Below are 23746 nucleotides of genomic sequence, written 5' to 3'. Positions count from 1 at the left end.
AACTATTTGAAGGGGCCAGCATGTCCAAAACTCATCTCAATTATATGCATGCATTTGTACTACACATATGAAAACTGCACAATATAAAGATGTATTTATCTGAAGTTATATTCTATTATAGGGGATATGCTTGAAAAATGGAAACATTCCAACTGGGTGCTGAACCACCACTGAAAATATGATAAAATAAATGCATACATGTTCAGAATTATATTAGCTGTAAATGTAATAATTTGCTTGTGTGGCTTGTATTGAAGAACTGTGAAACTCAGATTTTATATAATCAAGTAAATTCCACACAGAATCTGACTAACAACATATTGAAGAGCAATAAGCATATCAGTGGTCTTTTGTTCATGCATTCATTTATTTCTCTGAGCAAGTTCCGAAATGTTACACAAAGGGCTAGAAGAAACAAAACACTTTGAAATTATAGGGTCACTTGGTGTTTTAGCTGGAAACATTTATATTGGTAAGTCAAGTGTTTAAATTACTGTAACAGATGCCTGTGGATCAGGTGTCTTCAGCAGGAATGATTTTCTGCTTGGGTTTTTATCAGTAAATGACAAGCACCTTCCCTTTGAGCCTTGTGCTCTTCCCTCCCCTCTCGTAAGTTCAGTGGAAAGCAGTTCAAACAAGCAAAAGAATCAACTAATGTAACAGCCTTTTTAAAAGGTGAAGTTTTCCATTTCAAAGAAGTCTCTAATCAATGACAGGGCACTAAAGGGAATGCACGCATGTTTATATGCACCCTGCTCAAACTTACAGAAGCATTGGGGAAATATGTTCTGCAAAATCAATACCACCTCACTGGTTACAAATTTTGTATCTGCTGCATGAAACAAATGGACATTTTAAACAAGCTAGGTCACAAAGATTAGCTGTAGCATGTCAGGAGCTTCAATAAATATTCTAAATAAAAAGCCAGGTCTGTTGAAGACAAATATCAGAAGACTTTTTTAGAAACAAAATGGCAGTCAGACTTGTGCCAGCAGAGCAATTTGAAGATTAAGTTTTAAATTCTTAAACTGCAGGTTACCATAAATTATTCATTAAAAAACACATTTTTTATTTGGCCTTGTGATTCAGAGTTGGATGCCTCTCTTTACTGCACTTCATCAGATTCCATGTCAGGCAGTGAACACACTGATGTTCGGCTCCAATCAATGACCTCAGCTGGAAGCATTTCCAAGGGCAGGGAAATGCAGAGCATGGAGAGATACAAGTCCTGGAACTTGGAGCTAATCAGTACCATGAGGTCTACTGCTCAACACAACACACACACACACACGCATTAAGACAGGCAGCTCTGTCATGCTTGTTGTTGTTATGTGCCTTCAAGTCGATTACGACTTATGGTGACCCTATCAATCAGCTACCTCCAATAGCATCTGCTGTGAACCACCCTGTTTAGATCTTGTAAGTTCAGGTCTGTGGCTTCCTTTATGGAATCAATCTATCTCTTGTTTGATCTTCCTCTTTTTCTACTCCCTTCTATTTTTCCCAGCATTATTGACTTTTCTAGTGAATTATTATTATTATTATTATTATTATTATTATTTCTTACATTTGTATACCACCCCATAGCCAAAGCTCTCTGGGCGGTTTACAACAATTAAAAACATTAAAAACAAATATACAAATTTAAAAACACTTAAAAAAACAATTTAAAAACATACTGATCAACAGATCAGTATGATTGGTAAGAATTAAGAAATTACAGCCATCAATTAGTAATTCATTAAAAAAAAAATCAAGCAGGGTAAAGGCATACATGAGCATTTTTGAGCCTTCATCCCTTTATCAAAGGGCTTCTATACCTTGGCTTTAACAAGATGAAATTACAGTCTATCAAATGATCTGCGAAACAATTTTTTATGGATTGACATAATTAGAATCAGTAGCATACATGCTGAGTGTGCAATCTTCAAATCATTTTGAAATCATCTTATTGACTACAATGGGATAACTCTAGAATTGCAGTCCAAAGTATGATAACCTCAGTTTCATCATTTTAGCTTCTAGTGACATTTCTGGTTTAATTTGTTCTGACACCCAATTATTTGTCTTTTTTGCAGTCCATGATATGCGCAAAGCTCTCCTCCAACACCACATTTCAAACGAGTTAATTTTTCTCTTATCCACTTTTTTCACTGTCCAACTTTCACATCCATACATAGAGATAGGGAATACCATGGTCTGAATGATCCTGACTTTAGTTTTCAATGATATATCTTTTGAGCATTTGGGGACCTTTTCTAGTTCTCTCATAGCTGCCCTACCCAGTCCTAGCCTTCTTCTGATTTCTTGACTATTGTCTCCATTTTGGTTAATGACTGTGCCAAGGTATTGATAATTCTTGACAAGTTCAATGTCCTCGTTGTCAACTTTAAAGGTACATAAATCTTCAGTTGTCATTACTCTTCTTGACATTCAGCTGTAGTCCTGCTTTTGTGCTTTCCTCTTTAACTTTCATCAGCATTCATTTCAAATCATTACTGGTTTCTGCTGAAAGTATGGTATCATCTACATATCTTAAATCATTAATATTTCTCCTTCCAATTTTTACACTTCCTTCATCTTGGTCCAATCCCACTTTCTGCATGATATGTTCTGTGTATAGATTAAACAAGTAGGGTGATAAAATACACTCATCTCACACTCTTTCCGATTGGAAACCAATCGGTTTCTCCATATTCTGTCCTTACAGTAGCCTCTTGTCCACAGTATAGGCTGCACATCAGGACAATCAGATGCTGTGGCACCCCCATTTCTTTTAAAGCATTCCATAGTTTTTCATGATTTACACAATCAAAGGCTTTGCTGTAATCTATAAAGCACAGAGTGATTTCCTTCTGAAATTCCTTGGTTCATTCCATTATCCAACGTATGTTTGCGATATGATCTCTGGTGCCTCTTCCCTTTCTAAATCCAGCTTAGACATCTGGCATTTCTCGCTCCATATGTGGTAAGAGCCAATACCCTAGTTGAACCCAAAGCCAGTTAAATGGTAGTAGATATTTGGATCCCCTGCACAAGTACTTGGGGTTTGTAGGGTGTGATAAGGAATGCTTGCAACTTTAGTTGGTGGGCAGTACCAGATGAATCCTTCTGGTGAGATTCTCAAATTGCACCTGCGCTTCTGATATGTCTACATCCAGTCTCTGCAACAGAATGATTATGACAAATCCAACAAGGCAGATTCCAAGGACGGGATGAGGAAAGAATTGTCCTCATATCAGAAGCTTCTTGCCTGGCATTGTGGAGCCACAATAGCCTTCTGGAAGTGATGTCACTGGTGTTTACTGGGAGGGGTGAGGCAATGGTGAGACTGGTGTTGTGTAGGCGCACCAGTGGAGCCAATCTGCCACTCTCACTGGTGCACCCACAGTCTTGACTTTGTTGCTGCGTCACCCCTCCACCACCCAGTAAGTAGTAGTGAGATAAACCACTTCTGCCACATACATCACAGTACAATGGCAAAACTCCAAGAAATTCCATGCGCTTATTCTTTACAGATAAAGAGAAAGCTTTAATATGTCTTCAAGACATGACAATTCCTGAACCACAAGGCTTGTTATTGAAACTATGTGAAGCAAATATGACAGTTGAGAATGTGGTATCAATGCATTTTGAATGTCTCCCCTGAACATTTTCTAATGGAAGTGACCCTAGATAGTACCAGAAGACTAAAATATCTAGTGCTGTTAGGGCCACCTTCAGATTTGAGAGGGCCTTGCACAAAATGTCCTCTGGTAGGCTCCCTCCTGTCAATGAGTCCTGGCACCTTTACCAGACTGTAGTGGCGGCATTCCAGGCAACACTGGGCAGCTGGGTATAGCCACAAAATTTCCCCCAATGTTTTGGAGTGACACTAGGTTATGACATGGAAGAACATTAAAAGAGTGGCAAGAACCAGCCAGCTGGCACTCTTTGGAGTGCAGAATCAGGAGGGGAAAAAATGGAAGCTCAGGGCAGGCTTCTGCAGTTGCCCGTGCCAAGGTGCTAGAACCCTGGCAAAAGCCCAATAGTGGCAGATGCTGACACTAGCCTCGAGTGCTGTCCATGGTCAATTTGCTGGTTACCGGCTTTCAGAATATCTTCCAGAAAATATAAAAGGGGAGTTCCCAGCAAGAAAAGAAAATGTATAATACTCTGTGATGATGGCTTCACTCCACTAGAATCTTGGTTAACAAATACACTGAAGCCTATTGCTCACTAGCATATGGCCTATTAAGTGCTCGAGAACCTTTCCCTCTCCCCCCCCATCATTATACTAGCAATCAAGCAAGTGTGATGAAAATCCAGTGTGAAGGTATACCCTGTCCCATTTCCACTGTACACTCCCAAGGTCAGCCTACAGCAATGCATACCTTCATTTGTGACTTACTCTGAAGCAGAGCTTGGAAGATTACTTTTAAAAAGTAATAAATTACAGTTACACGGCCCAAAAAGTAGTAATTACCATTACAATTACAGGTGCTCTGAAAGTAACTGATTACTTTGCTTTTCCTCCAAAGTAATCACTACAATTACATTTCAGTTGCTTTAAAAAAACGCCTACAAGGTGCTGGCCTTGGCTGCTGCACATCTAAGTAGCCTAAAGCAACATTAAAAATAAACACACACATACAGAGGTAGTAGAATAATTCTTTTTATCCATAAGATAGCAATGGTGGTTTCTCTGCTGGTAAAGGAGGTAGGGAGGGAGGCAGAGGCCACTACTCAGATCTTTGCACGTCAGACCAAGTGCAACACCCCCCCACTCAGCCAGCCAGCATAATCTCTCTCACTTAACCACCTCCCGGACCCTGCCCTACCACCAACTAAGGGACACTCACTCAAGCAAACATTTTCCCCTGAGATGCAAAAAAGTTAAAATACTGCAAATGCAGCACAGTAGCCAGAGAGGGTGGTGGAAGCCACTTTGTGTGCCAAGTGCAAACACACCACACAACCACCCACCCACCCACAACCACACAACCACCCACCCACCCACAACCACACAAGCCCCACCCCCACAACCACCCCCACAACCACCCCCACACCCCCACCCGACCCACACACTCACCCCACACCCACCCACCCACGTTGTCATCTTTCACCTCCACAGTTCTTTATCTCCCTTCTGCTGCTGCCTCCTTCTCCTCCTTTATCCATGTTCTTGACCTCCGGATCCTTTTCCCCTCCACTCCATTCTTCACCACCACTATCTGTTTCTTTAAATAATTGTTTTCTCCACTCCACCCCATCTCACTCTCTGCCTCCTCCCTCATCACCTCCTATCCATTCACAGAGTATGAGGAAAGAGCAACCCGGCACAGAAGCCCAGTTTGAGGCACATGATTTTCATCCACAAATCAGAGGAGCAGAAAACTTCCCCTGCTCCCCCCCCAAAGTAATGCCCAAAAGTAATTCTGGAAATGTTACAATTACTCCACAAAAGTAGTAAAATTACTCCTAGTTCTATTACAATCAAAATGTAAAGGAATTACTCACTCGTTCCTCAAAAAAGTAATGAATTACAAGTAATTCGTTACTTGTAACTAGTTACTTCCAAGCTCTGCTCTGAAGAACACAGAAGGAAGGAAACAGCTTTCATAGCTTCTCACCTCTCTAACCTTTTACTAGCTGCTAATGTTGATATACAGATTAGCAATGCACACCTATATATCAGGTCATGAAACTTCAGTTATTCCTGTGTGTTTAAAAACCCTAGTTAAAGAAGATCACTGCTAGCATATTTGAGCCTCACTGTGAGAGGAACTGTGACAGTTTTTGAGAAGAGAGGACCAGGAATGTAGGCATTTTCAGCCTGTTAACTCCAATTCTACTTCTACAGGAAGAGATATTTTATGGCCTATACCCCAAAGTGCAGGAATTCATCAGTTTTACTAACTGTGGGAAGATAGGTGACAGTAAGGCAGCTAAGATTTCTATCCTACAAAGATCAAATTTTAAGTCAGATATTTATAAATGTTTCCTGTATCCAGATTTTTAAAGACCATTAAGAGTCTAGCAAGATCTTCTGATAATGTTTTTAGAACATTAAGCTCTTTGTTTTTAACAGAGTTCTTGTAGATACTCCTTTATTTACTAGTCCCTCAAGAAATAATTTCAAATAGTATTTTGTGGCGAGATTATTGCAAATGGAATTTCCTTGCAGCAAGGAACACATGAAAATATTTTGCTCCTTTCAGCCTTTTATTCTCCGTGGCTATCGAATCCTCCAACACAAACCTCGATCCTGTGGCATTGGGGACTGACTCAAGGCAGGATGGGAACTGGATTCCGACTGGCTACCCGGAGTCTGGGATGCTATCTGGCTACCTGCAACACAAAGGGAGAAAGACGATAAATAATTTGCTCTTAGTGGAGGAAAACCTGCAACAATAAAATGTATTCTTACAGCACTATCCTATGTGCATTTATAAGTCCCATCATATTCACCAGGGGATACTCCTTGGAAAGAGTGCACAGGACTGCACTGTAAATAACTAGAAATGTGGTATGTACTTCTGAGAGACACCGCAACAAGTTTAGTCTTTTCACAATCTTTTCTCTTTTTGCAACCCAAGGACAAAGCATGCATAAACATATTTAACATCAGGCATGCTGAAATATTCAATCCTATAGTGAGCCTATTCCCAACCTCACTGACATGAGGTTTATAACTGCAGATCTCCTGATGCATATTTCTGTGAGGGAGTTTAACAAAATCCAAGTCTGCTGAACAGTGGTACTCATCCTGTTGAGCTTGAACTGGCCTCCAGCCAAGAACACATGAACAGCTCCAACAATAGTAGCCAAAGATAAATTCCATCTATGCCTTTTGAAAAAGATCTTCCAATGAATCTGAACCTATACAATTGTCTTGGTTTCTAAGTGTAACAGAGCAATAAAAACGATGTGTTTATAAAGTTTGTGTTGTGCATTTAGTTATTCAAATAAGAGCTTAATTCATAATTTACACCTGGTAAAAATACAAATGTAGTGTATAAATTGGCATGGGAAGTAATCTAAGTTAATGTTTAACCAAAGGAAAAATTTGTCTCATAAATGGCATCATGCACAGTATAGCAGATTGACATCTTGACCCGAATACCTGCATAGCTGTAGACATAATTGCTTGCATTAAAGCAGCTATGCCACCACCTCTGTGATGATCAAACTACATGACACTAAATGCATTTTTGAGTCCTTCTCTTTCCTCCCACTACCTGCGGGATGGATATGCGGATCCAGAACAGAACTGAGGTATGAAGGCAGGTGGAGGTTTTGTTGTTGTTGTCAACTTATTGTTTAATTGATTTTTCATAACCAATGTTACAGAAAACATGAAAAACAACTCCCCTGGGGAGATTTTTTTAAACCCTTACCCCATGCTTCCCCCCGCCCCCCAGAAATCACTCCCAAATCTGTTATTTGTTCCTGAAGGTGTAGGACTGGGGACCAGGTTCAAATTTCTACTTGGCAAAGACTCTTACTGGGTGACCTTGGGTCTGTCACCAGCTATCAGTTTAATCTACCTCACATAGCTGTTGTGAAGATAAAAAGAGGGAGGACCAAATATGTTGCCTTGAGCTCACTGGAGAAAAGGCAGATATAACTCTAATACATACATACACACACAGCTAGCTGCTTGAGGCAAATTGGGAAAGAGTTTGTCCAGCTAGGCTCCCCATCAGCTGCATTCACAATACAACTTGTTACATAATTCCTATAACATTGTGGTGGCAATACTGGCTGCATCAAAGCAACAAGTCGTTCAGATAATGTCCGAGTCATTTCCACTTCTGCTCCAGTCCCATGTGTCTGCTCTGTTACAACTTTTGCAAAATTTCCATAGATTTTCACATCTAGCACTTTCTTCCAAAATTCATATACCAAAGAGCATTCCCACCACAAATATATTTTAATATCTCAAAGATAATATGGGGATTAAATATGGGTGAAAGGAAACAAAAAGAGGAAAAAAAACTTTTGTATAAATAGTATCTATAGAGGAAATGAGCTGTCAGCAATAACTTGGGTTTTTACATTTTTACAGCATATTATATTTGCAGCACTTCCAGTCTTATGTTAACAGCAACCCTGCAAGTGGGAAATTTACAGTAGCCCACCTTTATTATTAGTATCACATATCAAACAATGACCCAGTAAATGTGTATTTTTATCAATACAGTTCTCATAAATGCAACAAATGATCATATTACTTTAAGTATTATTATTATTATTATTATTATTATTATTATTATTATTATTATTATTTAGTTGCTTACCTTAACAACAACTTATAATAACAGGGCTGGCCCAATACTGAGGTTGAATGAGACACCAAACTGCCCTCTAGTCCCCCCCACCTCATTACTGTGCACCCAATGAAGCAAAGTTCTTGGTCACCACCTACTCTCTTTACCTTGCCTTGCTCTGAGAATGGGTCAAAGGGTCCTCTTCATAGGCAGACATTTTGGATAAGGTGACCAGGAAAAGCCTGTGACACTGCTGTGGTTTGCAGTGGTTGCTAAAATGCCCTTTAAAGCTTTCTTTTTTTAAAAAAATCTAAGTTTAAAAAGGCCTTTAAAAATGGCTGGCTCTTTCACAGAGCAAGGCAAGGGCAGGGGAGAGATGGTGGAGAAACCGTCAGCACTGTAATACAGCAGCAAAAAAAGGGGGGAGATGGAGTTAGGAGGGAGAAAAGGGGGAGGAATGGGGCAGTGGAGGAGGGTAGAAGCAGCTCTGTGGCTGCCACAAAAAGTAGAATGGGGAAGCAGAGTGCCAGGAAGAGGATGGGGGTGTGTAGGAAGCACAGTTCCTTGCACAGGGCCTTTGTCTACTGGGAGTGATGAGACAATGAGATTTTTGCAGTCTTATAAATTTATTAATTTCAAAAGCGGTTGTCAGCCAAAACCAAACGCTGAAAAATGCTGACAAGGACTTGAATCTAAGCACCAGTAGCAGCATAAGCATCTCCTTTTAAAACTTGAAATCTGATATATCCTCTGAATCTTCTAATGATTTCTTGTTTGGAGTGGCTTTTTGAAGATTGGGAATAAAATGGTATTGGATATAGTTTTAATTTCAATTTGGGACCAAGCAAACTCATTAGACTTCGGGCACAGAATTTCTCCTTCATCAATGTTGTATGTTATTATGAATTATACTTCTATCTTGCACGAACTATGTATTTTTATTATTTTAACTTCAAAATATTTTAATCCACACAGTCTGCAGGACTGAGCACAGTACAAATTATTAATTTAATTAACTGATTAAATTTATATCCCACCCTTGCTCCCAAGAGTCCAGGACAGCAAACAAAACACTAAAAACACTCTAAAACATCTAAAAAACAGCATTTAGAATATATTAAAACAAAACATCTTTAAAAACATATTAAAACATTTTCAAAAAAAGCTTTAAAAAAGCTTTAAAAAAGCAATTCCAACACAGACGCAGAATAGGATAAGGTCTCTACTTAAAAGGCTTGTTGAAAGAGGAAGATTTTCAGTACAAATCCAAACAAATAATTAAAAAATATAAATAGGCAATATTTTAAAAAAATATACATTCAGTTTTTCATGAATACAAAGAATGGACAAACTATGGACAAAGAATGGACAAAGGTTCTCATTCCAAAGACCTTTATACAGTCTAAATGCACAAGTCACAGTATATTTATCCTGAGAAAATGAACACACAAATCTTGTATGTCTAGTTTTCTTTTACTAATAATTTATTTTCAAATTCATTAGACTTCAGGCACACAATTTCTCCTTCAGCAATGCTGTATATTAAGAATAAAACTTTCAGAGCCCTTATCTGTAACAAGCAACTGAACGTTCAGTGCATGCCAACAAAGTAACACCTCTCCTTTTGTTATATTGTGGCGATCGACTTATGCCAAGCAATCAAGTTGCTACAGGAGGAAGGAGAAGAACTCCTGAGACTCTCATTCACTGCTGATTTGAGAAATGGCTAGTCTGGTTGGCAAGAATAGCTGGAGACCACCTTAGTTTAGGCAATAAATATATAGTAGCAATATAAGTGTTTGTTAACCTTTCCAAAAACTGGAAGCATGTAAAATATGTAATTTAAGCTATTAAAAATGTTCCTCTTTGCATAGTTGATTGAGGTGAAACTCATGTTAACTTCTATGCATGAGTATTCTGTATGTTGAAGCCAGAACATGATGATCAGTCTTACCTCGAAGCCATTCTGAACTGTCATTGTGAGTTCTGGCACCAAGTGTAAATAGCTGCAAAGGACTATATGTTTCCTTTGCTCCATCCATTGAATCATTTAAAAGTAATTAGCCAACTGTTTCCACAGCTGACTTTTGAGGGAAGATGCTAGAGTGATATGAGGTATAAAGAAATATAAGCTATAATTGTAAAATTGCTAGAAGTACTTACTGGCAATTTGGAGAGCAATTATTTGCTCCAAACCCCCTGGTAGACAGCATCTATTGGAAAGCAGCCAATGAAACATTTTTAGACCAATTCTATGTGCTAAGACTGAATACCCTATATTTCTGTCATCATCATCACTAAATGTCTGAACTGTTATTTTAAAACATCCATGACAGGACATTCCATTATATTTCAAAAAACCACAACTTAATCCTATGCATATTTACTCAGAAACAAGTCATACTGTACGCAATGGGACTTACTCCCAAGTAAGCATGCATAGGATTGCAGCCTGAGTAACTTGTCCCACTGAAGAAGTGCAGTTAGATAAAGGTTTTCCTTATTTTTAACCTACATCTAACCCTTCTGTTGTTTAAACCTGTGGCCTATAATAAGTCTGCAGTTTTCAAACTTTCTTAAAGGGCTGTCTTTGCAAAGACATTGCAATATTATGAGAGGCTGCAAAATGTCTCGCTGCCACATTTTGTAAACCCTTCTTTAGAAAGAGTTCTCTATGAAAATATGTGCAACTGCTACAAAATTTTTAATGCCCACAGCCTTGTCTCTGAAGTTCTCTTAAGAACAAGCAAGGCATATCAAAACAAAATATTGACTTTAGACATTACATTTCCACATTATAATGAAGACTGATGCATTCAGTAATTCCAGACTGTACCAACAATAATTCTTGTTAACAGACAGCACTAAGATTCACTGTGTGTATGCCTGAAATACTACCATTTCAAGAAACCTGAACAATGCTTCCAAAAAAATTCTATCATATTATAATGGTAGAGTTCCTGGATTCATGATCATTTTTTTCCCTTTGGCTTTCATGGGACTATACTGGGTTAAATCCAAATGCACTGGCTTGTTTGTGGCTTAGCCTACAAAACAGGGAGGCAGAGAGGCATTGCAAGAAGGATCTTGAATTGGAATTCCCTGAGAGGGTTCAATTGCACTCTTTCATGTTACCGAATAAACTCAAAGCAAATTTACCCAGCACAGATGATAGCAGCATTCTCTAACCTGGTGCCCTCCATATATTTTAGAGTAAAACTTCCATAGCCCTGACAATTGGCTGATGGGAGTTGCAGTCCAAACATCTGAAGAGTGTCAGGCTGGGGAAGGCTGGATTATATATTATAATGAGCAAATATTTACATAGTAAAAGAGTGGAAAAACCTTCTCCAAAATGTATATAATGCCATGTCATTGGCAAACGAGGTGTGTCAGGCATTGTAATATATGGTTTCTAGTGGCTGGTAAAGAAGTGACTTTTCCAAAACTTCTTTAGATTACTATTTCTCTGCCTGGTGCTCAGCTGTGTTGGAATTATTACTGTATTTTTGTGTCTAAACGCAGGCACTATGAGGAGATTTCAACAGGTCTAGCAATATTACAGTTCCTCGTCAGTGACTATAGACTTCTTATTGCTTTTTAAAATGTGTTTTTAAATTTGTATATTTGTTTTCAATTGTTGTAAACCGCCCAGAGAGCTTTGGCTACGGGGCAGTATATAAATGCAATAAATAAATAAATTATAGGCAACTCTAGTCCTTTATCCGCTTCATTCAGAGGGATCGTATCTCTGATTGTCAGATGGTGGGAACAATTAACAAGGGCAGGGGTACCCAATGTGGTACCCTCTAGAAGCTGTTAGGTTACAACTCTCACCATCCTTGACCACTGGCAACTCTGGCTGGGGCAGATGCGAGCTGTGGTCCAACAGCATCTGTAGGGGACCATATTGGCTATCCCTGTAATAGGGGATGGTCCTGCTTGTGAAATTCTTCCAGCATTTGACTAACCCCTGTTAACCCCATAGGGTTGGATCCAAAGTTTTTGTTCCACTCATGGACAGAGTTTCATTTCACAGAAGGAGAGTTCCACTCATGAAAGGATCTCTTCCACTAATAGAGGGATTCTTGTGTGAGCAAAATTTCCTTCAGGGAGTGGAACAAAACTGTGAAATCCAACCCAGAGTGCTGGAACTTTGGTCTAATCCACCATGGCATCGCTGAGTGATGTAGGCAACAACAAAAAACATAGTCCCATTAACTTCAAGAGCTATCTACACCCACTGCCATTATCGGACAGCAAAGTGAGTGTGGCCACCTAGGACTACTTCATTTAATATGCATTGATATTCAGCAATAATAATAATTTTTAAAATACAAACAGTAAAACCTAAATGTGTGTCACATCCAGAGATTCCAAACAGGATAAAAAATAACAGATCACCAATGCAACAAAATTATTTAATATTTATCAAGCAAGTGGCCCCAAACCATTTGCACATAACAGGAATAGATGCTACATGGAATAGAAAGAATCTGGTTTGATTAGACCCCCAGAAAGTCTTATACTCTGGACCTCTGATGTAAGCCCAATCCATGAATATGACAGTATCAAATCACCATGAAGGTATGCTGTTCCTGGGCTTCCTTGGTATGGTTTCACCTGAGCCTCTTTGCTGTACCCCACATTTTTCTCTGAATTCTCTGCTTATCTGCAGGAGCCCTACAATCCTTGCTTCTGCCAAGTTCCAAAGTTTTTTTTCCCCCCAAGGAGCTCCACTAAAACCTAATTTTGGTATTTCACCTTATAGCAGAAATCACCTTTAATTTAGAAATTGAGAAAACTGTTGTAACTGAGCTACTGATGGCAGCCAGCAAATGATTTTGGTCAGTCAGGTAACAGCTGGTGGTGTTAGTCATTCTGAGTTCAGTAGAGAGAGAAAATGGAAATTTTTACTGTGAATTCCTATTCCCAGGGGTTCCTATATACTGCATTCCTCAGCTTAAGATGATATCTCCTCTCTGGCTCCAGCAGCCAGGTTCCAACATCTGACCACCTGACCCAGGGGGAGGAGCCCTCCTGCCCTGCCTTTCACTGTGATTGGTTGGATCTGGGGTGAGCTCCCTAAGAGCCTCTCTGCTTTGATAAAACCCGAGCTTTTCACTGCTCTTTTCTCCTTTGTTCTTCTTCTTGCTTTCCCTTCCTGTCCAACTACCACAGCGCAGAGTGGGCCTGAGGAGGCACTTAGCTGGCTGTGGCCTAGTAGCACAGTAAGGGAGAAGGCTCAGCATGGTTCGCCACTGGAATCACTGAGGAAAGGCCATAATCTACTTGCCACTAAATTTAATAGCAAAAATGCTGTTGATCACATTGGAACTGGAAAGAACACAAAGTATTTATCTACACATCATGCTGCTATGAAAATGGAAATGGACTGCCTTCAAGTCTATTCCGACTTATGGGCAACCCTATGAATAGGGTTTTCATGGTAAGTGGTATTCAGAGGGGGTTTGCCATTGCCTTCCTCTGAGGATGGGAGGCAGTGACTAGCCCAAGATCACCCAGTGAGTTTCATGGCTGTGTGGGGTTTCAAACCCTGGTCTCCCAGGTCATAGTCCAACACCTTAACCACTACACCACACTGGCTCTCAGTGCTGCTATATAAGTGGACAAATACCTGTTAACTACAGGGTAATATAGGAACTGTTCTCTATGGCACTGTTCTTCAGTGGATCCCTAGATATTGCTCAATTACAACTCCCATCATTCTTGGCCATTGGCTAAGCTGGCTGCGGGTTGATGTGAGTTGTAGTGCAACAACATCTGGGGACACAAGGTTGAAGAACAGTGCTCTGTGTTATATATTTAAAAGGCTACATTTTGCTTTAGTACTTCAGGCTGCAGAACCTGGCAAAATAAATCAGAAATTTTATGACTTAAGGCTGATATACAAAGGAATACTTCTTGTACCACCATTTTTTAAAGTTTTTATTTAAAAAATGCTGCAATCTCCTCACCCATACTTAATTCCAGGCAAAACAACAATTATTAATTATCATCATTACTATTTTATGTTATATACTGACATCAGTGTTTATAGTCATTTTCAAAAAAACATGGCAAATCAAACCAAGTCCCTGAACTGAGAAGATTAGGATGAGAAAAGAATGGTTAAAAAAATGTCTATTCGTTTAAAAAAACAGGGTTACGTTTTGACTAAAATTTTCTATTAGCCTGCATGGCTCAACTACTATTCGGCTCCTCTCTTCCTTGTCTCCACCAATGATCAGCCATTCTGCAATAGAAGGAGGTAGAAAGACTCTTCATTACCCTGTTTTGACAGCTGTAACCTTGGTTTTCCCAGAATGATTTTCCTTCTGTTTTACTTTCCTTTCTTTTCCTCCTAAGATGGGTCTGTATTATTTCTAATTTTTGAACAGAGTCTAATTTTACAGAGCAATCCTAACTCCCAATCCGTGTTACTGGAGGGAGCAGAGTTGGAGGTGGGCTCCGATGGGCTCTGTGCGAGGAGGGACGGGGCTCTGCTGCTGCAGAGGGCCCTGGAGCACCTGTTAAAACTGAAGCACCCTACACTCTACTACTGTATTCCCACTGACAGCAGTCATCACAAACCTCTGAGGAAGGCAAAGGTGGAGAAAGGCCGGCTTCTGCCGGATGCAAAACTGACCTGTTTCCCAGAGAGGGGCCCAATACAGGTCCTTCTGCTGTGCCAAGCTGGAGGTGGTGCAGCAAAAAAGTAGAAAATAACGGCACTTGTACCTTCTGCCCTGGCTGGCATCAGCAGCAGGGCTTTGGATGTGGCAATGGATCTTTTGCTCCCTGCTGTCTGCTCCTGGCCTTAGCACTGGACTGCTCTCTTAGGTGCTGCATAATTGCAGTAACAACAACAACAACAACAACATTGCATCATGGCTCATAATGACTATGGCAACACTATGACCTCTCTTTCCTTCGGTGCTATGCTTTTTCCAGTTAAATTCAACTTAAAAGGACTACAGTTGAATGCTCTAATACAATCCAAACAGGCATCCCTTTACATGATCTGCTACTGACAATTGGTGAGGAGGTACAATAGCTTGCTGCTGTTTAGCACTTCACTTTTTGCAAGGAAGATTATACTTCAATGAAGAGATAAAGCAACCTTCCCATGCCTCTCCTGGACACATCATCATCATCATCGTAAGCTGCTTTTCTTCATAAAAATGAACCCCCAAAAGACATACAATACAAAGTTTAAAAAGCAATATAAAACTAACACAAATAAAATAAAAACCACGATACATAGATAAAATGGTGGAATAACCCGCTTCCTAAGAGAGGCCATGATGTTCAAAGCCCTCCAAAAACCCTCTAAAAAAAATTAACAGCGGAATGCCTGGGAGAAGAGGAATGTTTTTTCCTGGCACCTAAAGATAGATAATGATGATGTGAGGCATACCTGTCGGGGGAGAGCATTCCACAAGTGGGGGGCCACCACTGAGAAGTCCCGTTCTTGTGTTGCCATCCTCTGCATCTCCCTCGGAGGAGGCACACAAAGAAAGGCCTGAGATGTTGAAAGCAGGGCCCAGGTTGGTTCATATGGGGAGAGGCGGTCCTTGAGGTATTGGGGTCCTAAGCTGCATAAGGTCAAAGCCAGCACTTCGCACTGAGCCCTGAAACTAACTGGTAGCCAGTGCAGTTGTGCCAGAGTTGGTGTTATGTGCAGAGCTTGGAAGATTACTTTTAAAAAGTAATAAATTACAGTTACAGTTACATGACTCAAAAAAGTAGTAATTACCGTTACAATTACAATTGCTCTGAAAGCAACTGATTACTTTACTTTTCCTCCAAAGTAATCACTACAATTACATTTCAGTTACTTAAAAAAAATGCCTACAAGGCGCTGGCCTTGGCTGCTGCACATCTAAGTAGCCTGAAACAACATTAAAAATAAACAAACACATACAGAGGTAGTAGAATAATTATTTTTATTCATAAGACAGCAATGGTGGTCTCTCCGCTGGTAAGGGTGGTGGGGAGGGAGGCAGAGGCCACTACTCAGATCTTTGCACGTCAAACCAAGTGCAACACCCCCCCCCTCAGCCAGCCAGCATAATCTCTCTCACTTAACCACCTCCTGGACCCTGCCCTGCCACCAACTAAGGGACACTCACTCAAGCAAACATTTTCCCCTGAGATGCAAAAAAGTTAAAATACTGCAAATGCAGCACAGTAGCCAGAGAGGGTAGTGGAGGCCACTTTGTGTGCCAAGTGCAAACACAGTATTCTCTCTCTCTCTCTCTCTCACTCACTCTCTCACTCACACACACACACACAGTCATCTTTCACCTCCACAGTTCTTTATCTTCACTCTGCTGCTGCCTCCTTCTCCTCCTTTATCCATGTTCTTGACCTCCGGATCCTTTTCCCCTCTGCTCCATTCTTCACCACCACTATCTGTTTTTTAAAAATAATTGTTTTCTCCACTCCACCCCGTCTCACTCTCTGCCTCCTCCCTCGTCGCCTCCTACCCATCCACAGAGCATGAGGAATGAGCGACACTGCACAGAAGCCCAGTTTGAGGCACATGATTTTCATCCACAAATCAGAGGAGCAGAAAACTTCCCCTGCTCCCCCCCAAAGTAATGCCCAAAAGTAATTCTGGAAATGTCACAATTACTCCACAAAAGTAGTAAAATTACTCCTAGTTCTATTACAATCAAAATGTAAAGGAATTACCCACTCGTTCCTCAAAAAAGTAATGAATTACAAGTAATTCGTTACTTGTAACTAGTTACTTCCAAGCTCTGGTTATGTGCTCAGACCGTCTTGGCCTGGTAAGCAATCTGGCCGCTGAATTCTACACCAGCTTCAGTTTCTAAACTATCTTTAAAGGCAGCCCCACATATAACACATTGCAGTCATCTAACCTAGAGGTTACCACAGTGTAGACAACAGAAGTCAAGCTATCCCTGTCCAGATAGGGTCATAACTGGGCCACCAGTCAAAACTCATGGAAGGCCTTCCCTGCCACTGAGGCCACTTGAGCCTCAAGCAACAGTAATGGATCTAGAAGTACCCCCAAGCTATGCACCTGCTTCTTCAGAGGGAGAGTAACCCCTTCAAGAGCAGGCCACATCCCCTCCATCTGGTCTAGGGTGCCACCCACTAACAGCACCTCACTCTTGTCTGAATTGAGCTTCAGTTTATTGGCTCTCATCCAGTCCATTACTGAGGCAAGACATCACTCTAGCACATCCACCGCTGCACCTGGAGATGTAAAGGAAAAATTGAGTTGTGTATCTTCAGCATCTTACTGACAACATACTCCACAAAATCCCCTGGTGTCCCTCTTCACGGTCTTTATACCATGCTTCCTATGTTACTGATATCAGAACATTTTCCATTTTAGCTTTTTTTTAAAGGTGAATTTTTACCATTGCACCCATGCATCACTTCCACTGAAATACTTTAGCTTGTGTCCTGAGCAGAGCTTAGAAAAGTTACTTTTTTGAACTACAACTCCTATCAGCCCCAGCCAGCACTGACACTGGTTTGGGCTGATGGGAGTTGTAGTTCAAAAAAAGTAACTTTTCCAAGCTCTAGTCCTGAGATCTCATAAGCAGAATTTCATTCACAGCACACTTCTACTGGTGGAAAGGCAGGAAGCAACACTCACCAATTTCTTCTTTCTCTGCAGTTTCCCTGGGCTCTCCAAAAATATACTATGGAGAGTTGGGGGATTCTCTGGAATAGTGTAAGACACAGCACAGGGGTTGTAGGGAAAAAGGTGAATTGGCAAAAACTGCCTCACCCTTTCACCAGTGGATGATTCTGCTGGTTCAGAAGCCCTTCTACAAATAGAAGGAGGCCCTCTACAAATGGTAGGAGTCTTTCCATTCTTGCAAGGGCAACTCAGGATTCAAGCCTTTGCTCATTTCTTCTGGTTAATTTCTGCAAAAACTAGTTCCTGATTTCATCACGAGGTTCCCCCCTCCTGCATCACCTGCTGTCTCCCTAGCACATTGCATCAAAATTTATTATGTCAATGTATCCATTATGTATTACATAATATGTATTATGTTAATGTGCATTTGTATGTGCAACTATGAAAAATAAGCATTGTTTTAGAAAAATCAAGTCTGCATTTCTGGGAAGATGAAGTGTGTATATACATAAAACATGCAATAATTAGTAAAAAGTTAGTGAAGAACAAAAATAAAAAAGAATGTAAGTATCATGAATGCTGGCCTGGATGCACCCTAATCTGCACAGTGAACTGTGTTACCAACATCAATTCTTTTGACCTTCCTTTAATTCTACGGCAGAGCCAAATGGATAGATTTTCCCTCGACAGTGTTTTACTGCTCACCTGGAACTAAGCCTGGGACCCTGATAATTTCAATGCATCACACACAGACTAAACAACCTTCTAAGGGCCAGATTACACCTTGGCTGATTGGTGTCATAGCGACAATACAATGCAGTCATAAACCCTGTGAAATTGGCCATTTAAGCTGTGTTTATGGTTGCTTTGTGAGCTGATATATCTGGAATAGAATTGCTACATTTGCTGTGTAAAAGCAATTGCTATATATTAAAACACAATGCCTTGAGCAAGTTTTTCCCATTGTTTGTGCAGCATCTAGCACAATGAAACCTCATTCTCATTTTGACTGCTTGGTGTTATCAAAATAACACTAAAATAAAGCACATCTGTTAAATATTAATCCACTTTATATCCAAGCTACATTTCTCTTAGACTAATAGTTGTAGAGTGGGAAGTAGATATTTTACTTTCTATAGCACCTGTGTGCTCTACCCACATCTTTATTTTCATTACTAAAGTGGAAGGATAAGTAAACAACAAGCTCCATCTTCTCTTGCCTCCAGGTTGCTACAATGAATGCAGCCCTCTAATTTTATGCTGGATATGGTGACAGACCTGGGCAAAAAAAAGTTGCTCAATCTGTATAAATCAGTATTTCAAAAAGCGGAGGTAGGAGAAGACCTCATCTATTTAAAAGATAGTTCACTGACTAAAATTCCAAAATTATTTACAGATTGGCTGGTAGTAATAAAGTATCCAGCAAGGACAAATTAAGTTGTCACACACAAGAATAAAAACCAAGAGCATTAATTAAATGAAGGAGGATAACTATCTCGGTTGAACACTGAGGATAAGGATTTATGGGTTACGGTGAGTATCAACAACGGCAACAACTGCAAGCCATGGCAGAAAATATTCATGCTGTTTAAGTTCAGGGATAGCCAACATGGTGCCCTCCTGATGTTATTGGACTGTAACACCCATAATCCTGACCATTGGCCATGCTGGCTGGGGCTGGTGGGAATTGTAGTCTAACATCTGGAGGTCACCACATTGCCTATCTGAGTTTGTCTGTCAAAAGAAGCATGCTTTCCAAAACCTGGAAAAATATAAGTAAGTTCTGGTCTGAACTTGTCTTATTTGGAGTCCAACTCTACATTATGCTCATTATTTCAAGGAAAATATTGAGAAGGATGATGATGTGTCTAGAAGACAAGTCATATGTGAAGGGGCTGAGGACCTGAATATTTTTTCAGAAACGATGAAACAGAATTTTGGCAAGTTATCATTGCAAGTTCCACTAAATAATGTTGGAGAACCTCCGGCTCTCCAGAAGTTATTAAACCCCAAGTCTCATCTGTACCAGGCAGCATGACTGATGGTCAGGGATGGTGGGTCGTAGTCCAGCAGTATCAGGAGGATCCCAAGTTTCCTAACCCTGTCCTAGAAGAACATGCTGGATATACCCAACTCTTTCTCTTCTTTCCATCTAAATCCAAGGAAGCTGTTAAAATTCTGAATCAGGGTCTGATATTGTTAATGGACTATATGAGGGTGAACAAAGTGAAGCTTAATCCAGACAAGAGAGAGGTGCTCTTGGTTAACAGAATGGTGGACTGGAGAATGGGGGTTTAATCTGTTTTTGACAGGATTGCCCTCCCCTTGAAGACTCCGGTTTGCAGTTTGGGTGTAATCCTGGATTCAGCCCTGAACCTGGATATTAGGAACTCTTGGCTTAAACTCCAGCCTTATCCATGATTACTCAGAAGCAAACCCCACTTGATTTCAATGGAATTTATTCCCAAGTAAGTGTGCATATGGCTGAGAATCTGAAGAAAAATGAAATTAGCATAATTGCGTGTCTTACTATCACAGTAAATCTACCACAAATCACAATGAACTTATATTAAAAATTACTATGAAACGAAACAAAAAATCGCAATGGGTGTTTGCCAAGTAGGGGATTGGGAAGAAATGCTAAAAGCCAAGAACTAGAATATAGAAGGAGGGGAGGAATTGGGGGGGGGGGAAGAAAAGTGAAGAATTAGCGACAGAAGGAAAATGTTGGGGTCAGAAGCCCAGTTTGGAGGGAGGATGAGCAGGAATGAAGGAACTGAAGACAGCTGATGAATCTTCATAGTAGGAAACATTCTCCTGGCCCAGTTTTTCTTTGACCACCTTTTTTCTCTTGCCAATGCTCTACTTTCACTCAGCAATGAAAAGAGACACTCTGCCTCCCAGTGGCTCTCTGCAGTGGCTGACCTTTAGCCTCTTCCTATGCCTTCTCTTTGGAGGAGGATGTTGTGGGGGAGAAATGGCATATATATGTAACTCTGCCTCAAACAAGACCAAAGCTAAAGAGGAAACAGTCTCACAGGACACTCTAGAACATAAAAATGTAAATATACTGCCTTCAAGTCGATTCCGACTTATGGCGACCCTGTGAATAGGGTTTTCATGAGGCTGAGAGGCAGTGACTGGCCCAAGGTCACCCAGTGAGCTTCATGGCTATGTGGGGATTCCAACCCTGGTCTCCCAGGTCGTAAGCGGTTGCTGGAGGGGATGTTCAGATATTCTCCCTGCTCTCCCCCTCACCTTCTGGCCGCTTGTGCATACCACCAAACATATGCTGATAGTGAGCTGAGAAAACAGTCCACGGGGGCACTCAGTCTTAACTTCTAAGGCTAAAAATGAACCAGCCTCATAAGATGCTCCAGCACATAAACACTGTCTGGAACTACTAATTTCAGAATATAACCACAAGAAGCTTACCAATATGAATGCCACTTTTCAGAAGTTCCTGAGGCAGGCAATTATTATGAAGACTCAAGGGAAACAGGATGAAGCCTTCAAATTTGAAAAATTAGTCTGAAGGATGAGGACATGCAGGAGAAATTGACCCATCCAGCAGAGTTTGTATAACTAAATGGGGAATATGTAACTATGACTGAATTTTTAATGTACTCTGAAAGAAACTTCATACATTTTGTTATTTTGTTAATATTTTGAAAACCTTTAATAAAAATAATTAAGAAAAAGAAAGAAATGATCTTCAAATTCATTGAGGACTGAACTAGAATAAAGGGTTTGCGTGCTTAAAAGTGGATTTAGGCTAAGGGTTCACCAACAGAGCATGCTGCTTGAGGGATTGTGAAGTCACCTTACAGTAGAGAAATGTGGACAGGAATGCATGTGGTATAGAAATATTCTATCTCAAAACAGGGGTTCCTTCCAGCTCTAAAATTATATGATTCTATATTTCTATCACAAATTAATAAAAACAAGCCTGGCTTTCCCCTATTTGCTTGTCTGTTATTTGTCCACCTCATTATTTATTCCTTTGGTGGGTTTTTTAATTTGAAAAGCTTAATATTTGGCTGCCTTCTGAAGGAAATAGGCAAAGTGACAGATGAAAGACTTTATTCATCTTATAATTCAAAATGGGGGGGGGAATCAACTGCTGTGCGTTTAAGATTCTAACAACCCTGCAATTTTGTATAGTCATTCCCCACCCCACCCCAACCCGTTCTTTCGAAGAAATCTGCTTTTATTCTGCTAATAACTAACCACAGTTAGAGCAGCATGGATCCGATTAGTAGTTCTTATGGTATAAAGAGGAGGGGGGAAAAGGCTGTGAACAGGGTTGCCTGTTGCCAATTTGTCCACCTGGGTCTCTAGGCGAAAGATTAGATGAAAGCTTGCTCTTTTATTACCCACTTCATCTCCGCTCTATACTTAGGCATTTTCTGAGCTGAGGCACTGCATTTTTAAAGGTGTAATTTGACCACCTCAAAAAAGCTTTCCTTCGATTTCCCTCAGTGTCCTTCAGAGTAACCCACAGAACTCTGCAGCATTTTAAATGGGAAAACTAGAGGGGGGAAACTCAATACATTCCATTATATTTCTACAGTGATTATAAATTTCTGCCATCCTTTTACAACATGAAATACACAATGGCTGTGATGAAGACACTCGGGTGTGCTCCTGGTGTTTTTGTTGTCTTTCTGACTCTGTCTCACAAGCTGTTTTAAACTCCTCATGGCTAAAAAAGCAAGCAGCACATGGTTCATTGAGGGGCTGCCGAGTTAGCCAGAAAGACACCAACCTTGGGCGGAAGCACAGCTCCCCTTGCTAAGTTTTGCTGGATATGTACAGAGCAGTGGCGTACCAAGGGAGGAGCGGTGGAAGCAGCCTGCCCCGGCTGCAGGCAATAAGGGGGTGCATTGTCAGACAATGCCAGAGCCAGGTGCAATGGCAGGCAGAGCAGCTCATCTTGGGTTTCCCTCCTCCTCCTCCCTGCTGGGGGCAACCCCGAGACAAGCAGGGAGGAAGAGGAGGCAGAGAGGAAGGCCAGTCAGTCAGCGGGGGGCCGGTGGGGCAGTGCCCCTTTCGCCCTCCTGGACCAGCCTTCCCCTTTGCAAGCTCTGTGGAGTGGGCCGGCGCTGAAGCAGTTAATGCTCAGGGCTTGGCTGGAGAGGCGCAGGCAGGCAGGCTGGGCAGGAGGCAGAGCATGGCTCTTGGCGCTGGCAGGCAGAGGAGGCACAGCTGGCAGGCGAGCCAGGGAGGGGCACCTGGGCCGGGGCCAAGCTGGTGAGTGGGCCAGGGAGCCAAGGGGTGGGCCAGGGCCCAGCACGCCCAGCACAAGGGGCAGCCATGGGGGGCAGCGCCTTTGCACCGGAGGAGCTACCTGGAGCCAGTGGGGCACTCAGCACTGCCTGCCCTCCTCCTCCTCCCCCACCGCCGTGCATCCCAGAGGCGGCAGCAAGCAGGAAAGGAGGGCTGTCCAGCGGGCAGCAAGAGGGAAGACACGTGTAGGCAGGTGAACGCCCAGATGTGTGGATCCGTGAAGCTAACTTCTGGGCATGTGGCACTGGACACGGACACGGCCATAGGGGCAACACACCCTTGCCTGCCTCTTTTTGCATGTGGGAAGAGACCACAAACTTTGCACAGGTGTGTTTGTGGACTGGGCGATCATCTCTCAGCTCAGTCAGGGTGCCGGCACTGTGGATGTGGACACGAGGGACTTTGTACTTGTACGTGTGTGTGCGCGCGCAGGTATATAGACCAATGTGGACATTTGGTGTGCATGTGCCTGTGAGGGCATAAATACACCTTTGGAAGCCACTTTAAGTGTCACACTTCTAGCCATAAATATTTATGTATCAGCAAACTGTATACACGCCATAATGCATGGATGATA

General features: G+C 41.3%; 1 protein-coding gene across 14 annotated transcripts in view; it reads right to left on the bottom strand.

Annotated features, from left to right (window-relative positions):
• ARID1B (AT-rich interaction domain 1B) overlaps positions 1-23746 on the bottom strand; it is a 620767-nt gene that overhangs the window by 160460 nt on the left and 436561 nt on the right. For all 14 annotated transcript variants that reach the window (XM_061624213.1, XM_061624203.1, XM_061624204.1 and 11 more), the window contains one exon: positions 6241-6330. In XM_061624213.1, coding sequence (XP_061480197.1) covers positions 6241-6330 — 90 coding nt within the window. The remainder of the gene's footprint in view (positions 1-6240; positions 6331-23746) is intronic.

The sequence above is a fragment of the Rhineura floridana genome, chromosome 4 (genome assembly GCF_030035675.1).
Source record: "Rhineura floridana isolate rRhiFlo1 chromosome 4, rRhiFlo1.hap2, whole genome shotgun sequence".
Lineage (NCBI taxonomy): Eukaryota > Metazoa > Chordata > Lepidosauria > Squamata > Rhineuridae > Rhineura > Rhineura floridana.
The sequence above is the reverse complement of the archived record's forward strand: the minus strand, read 5'-3'. Positions and strand labels throughout refer to the sequence as shown.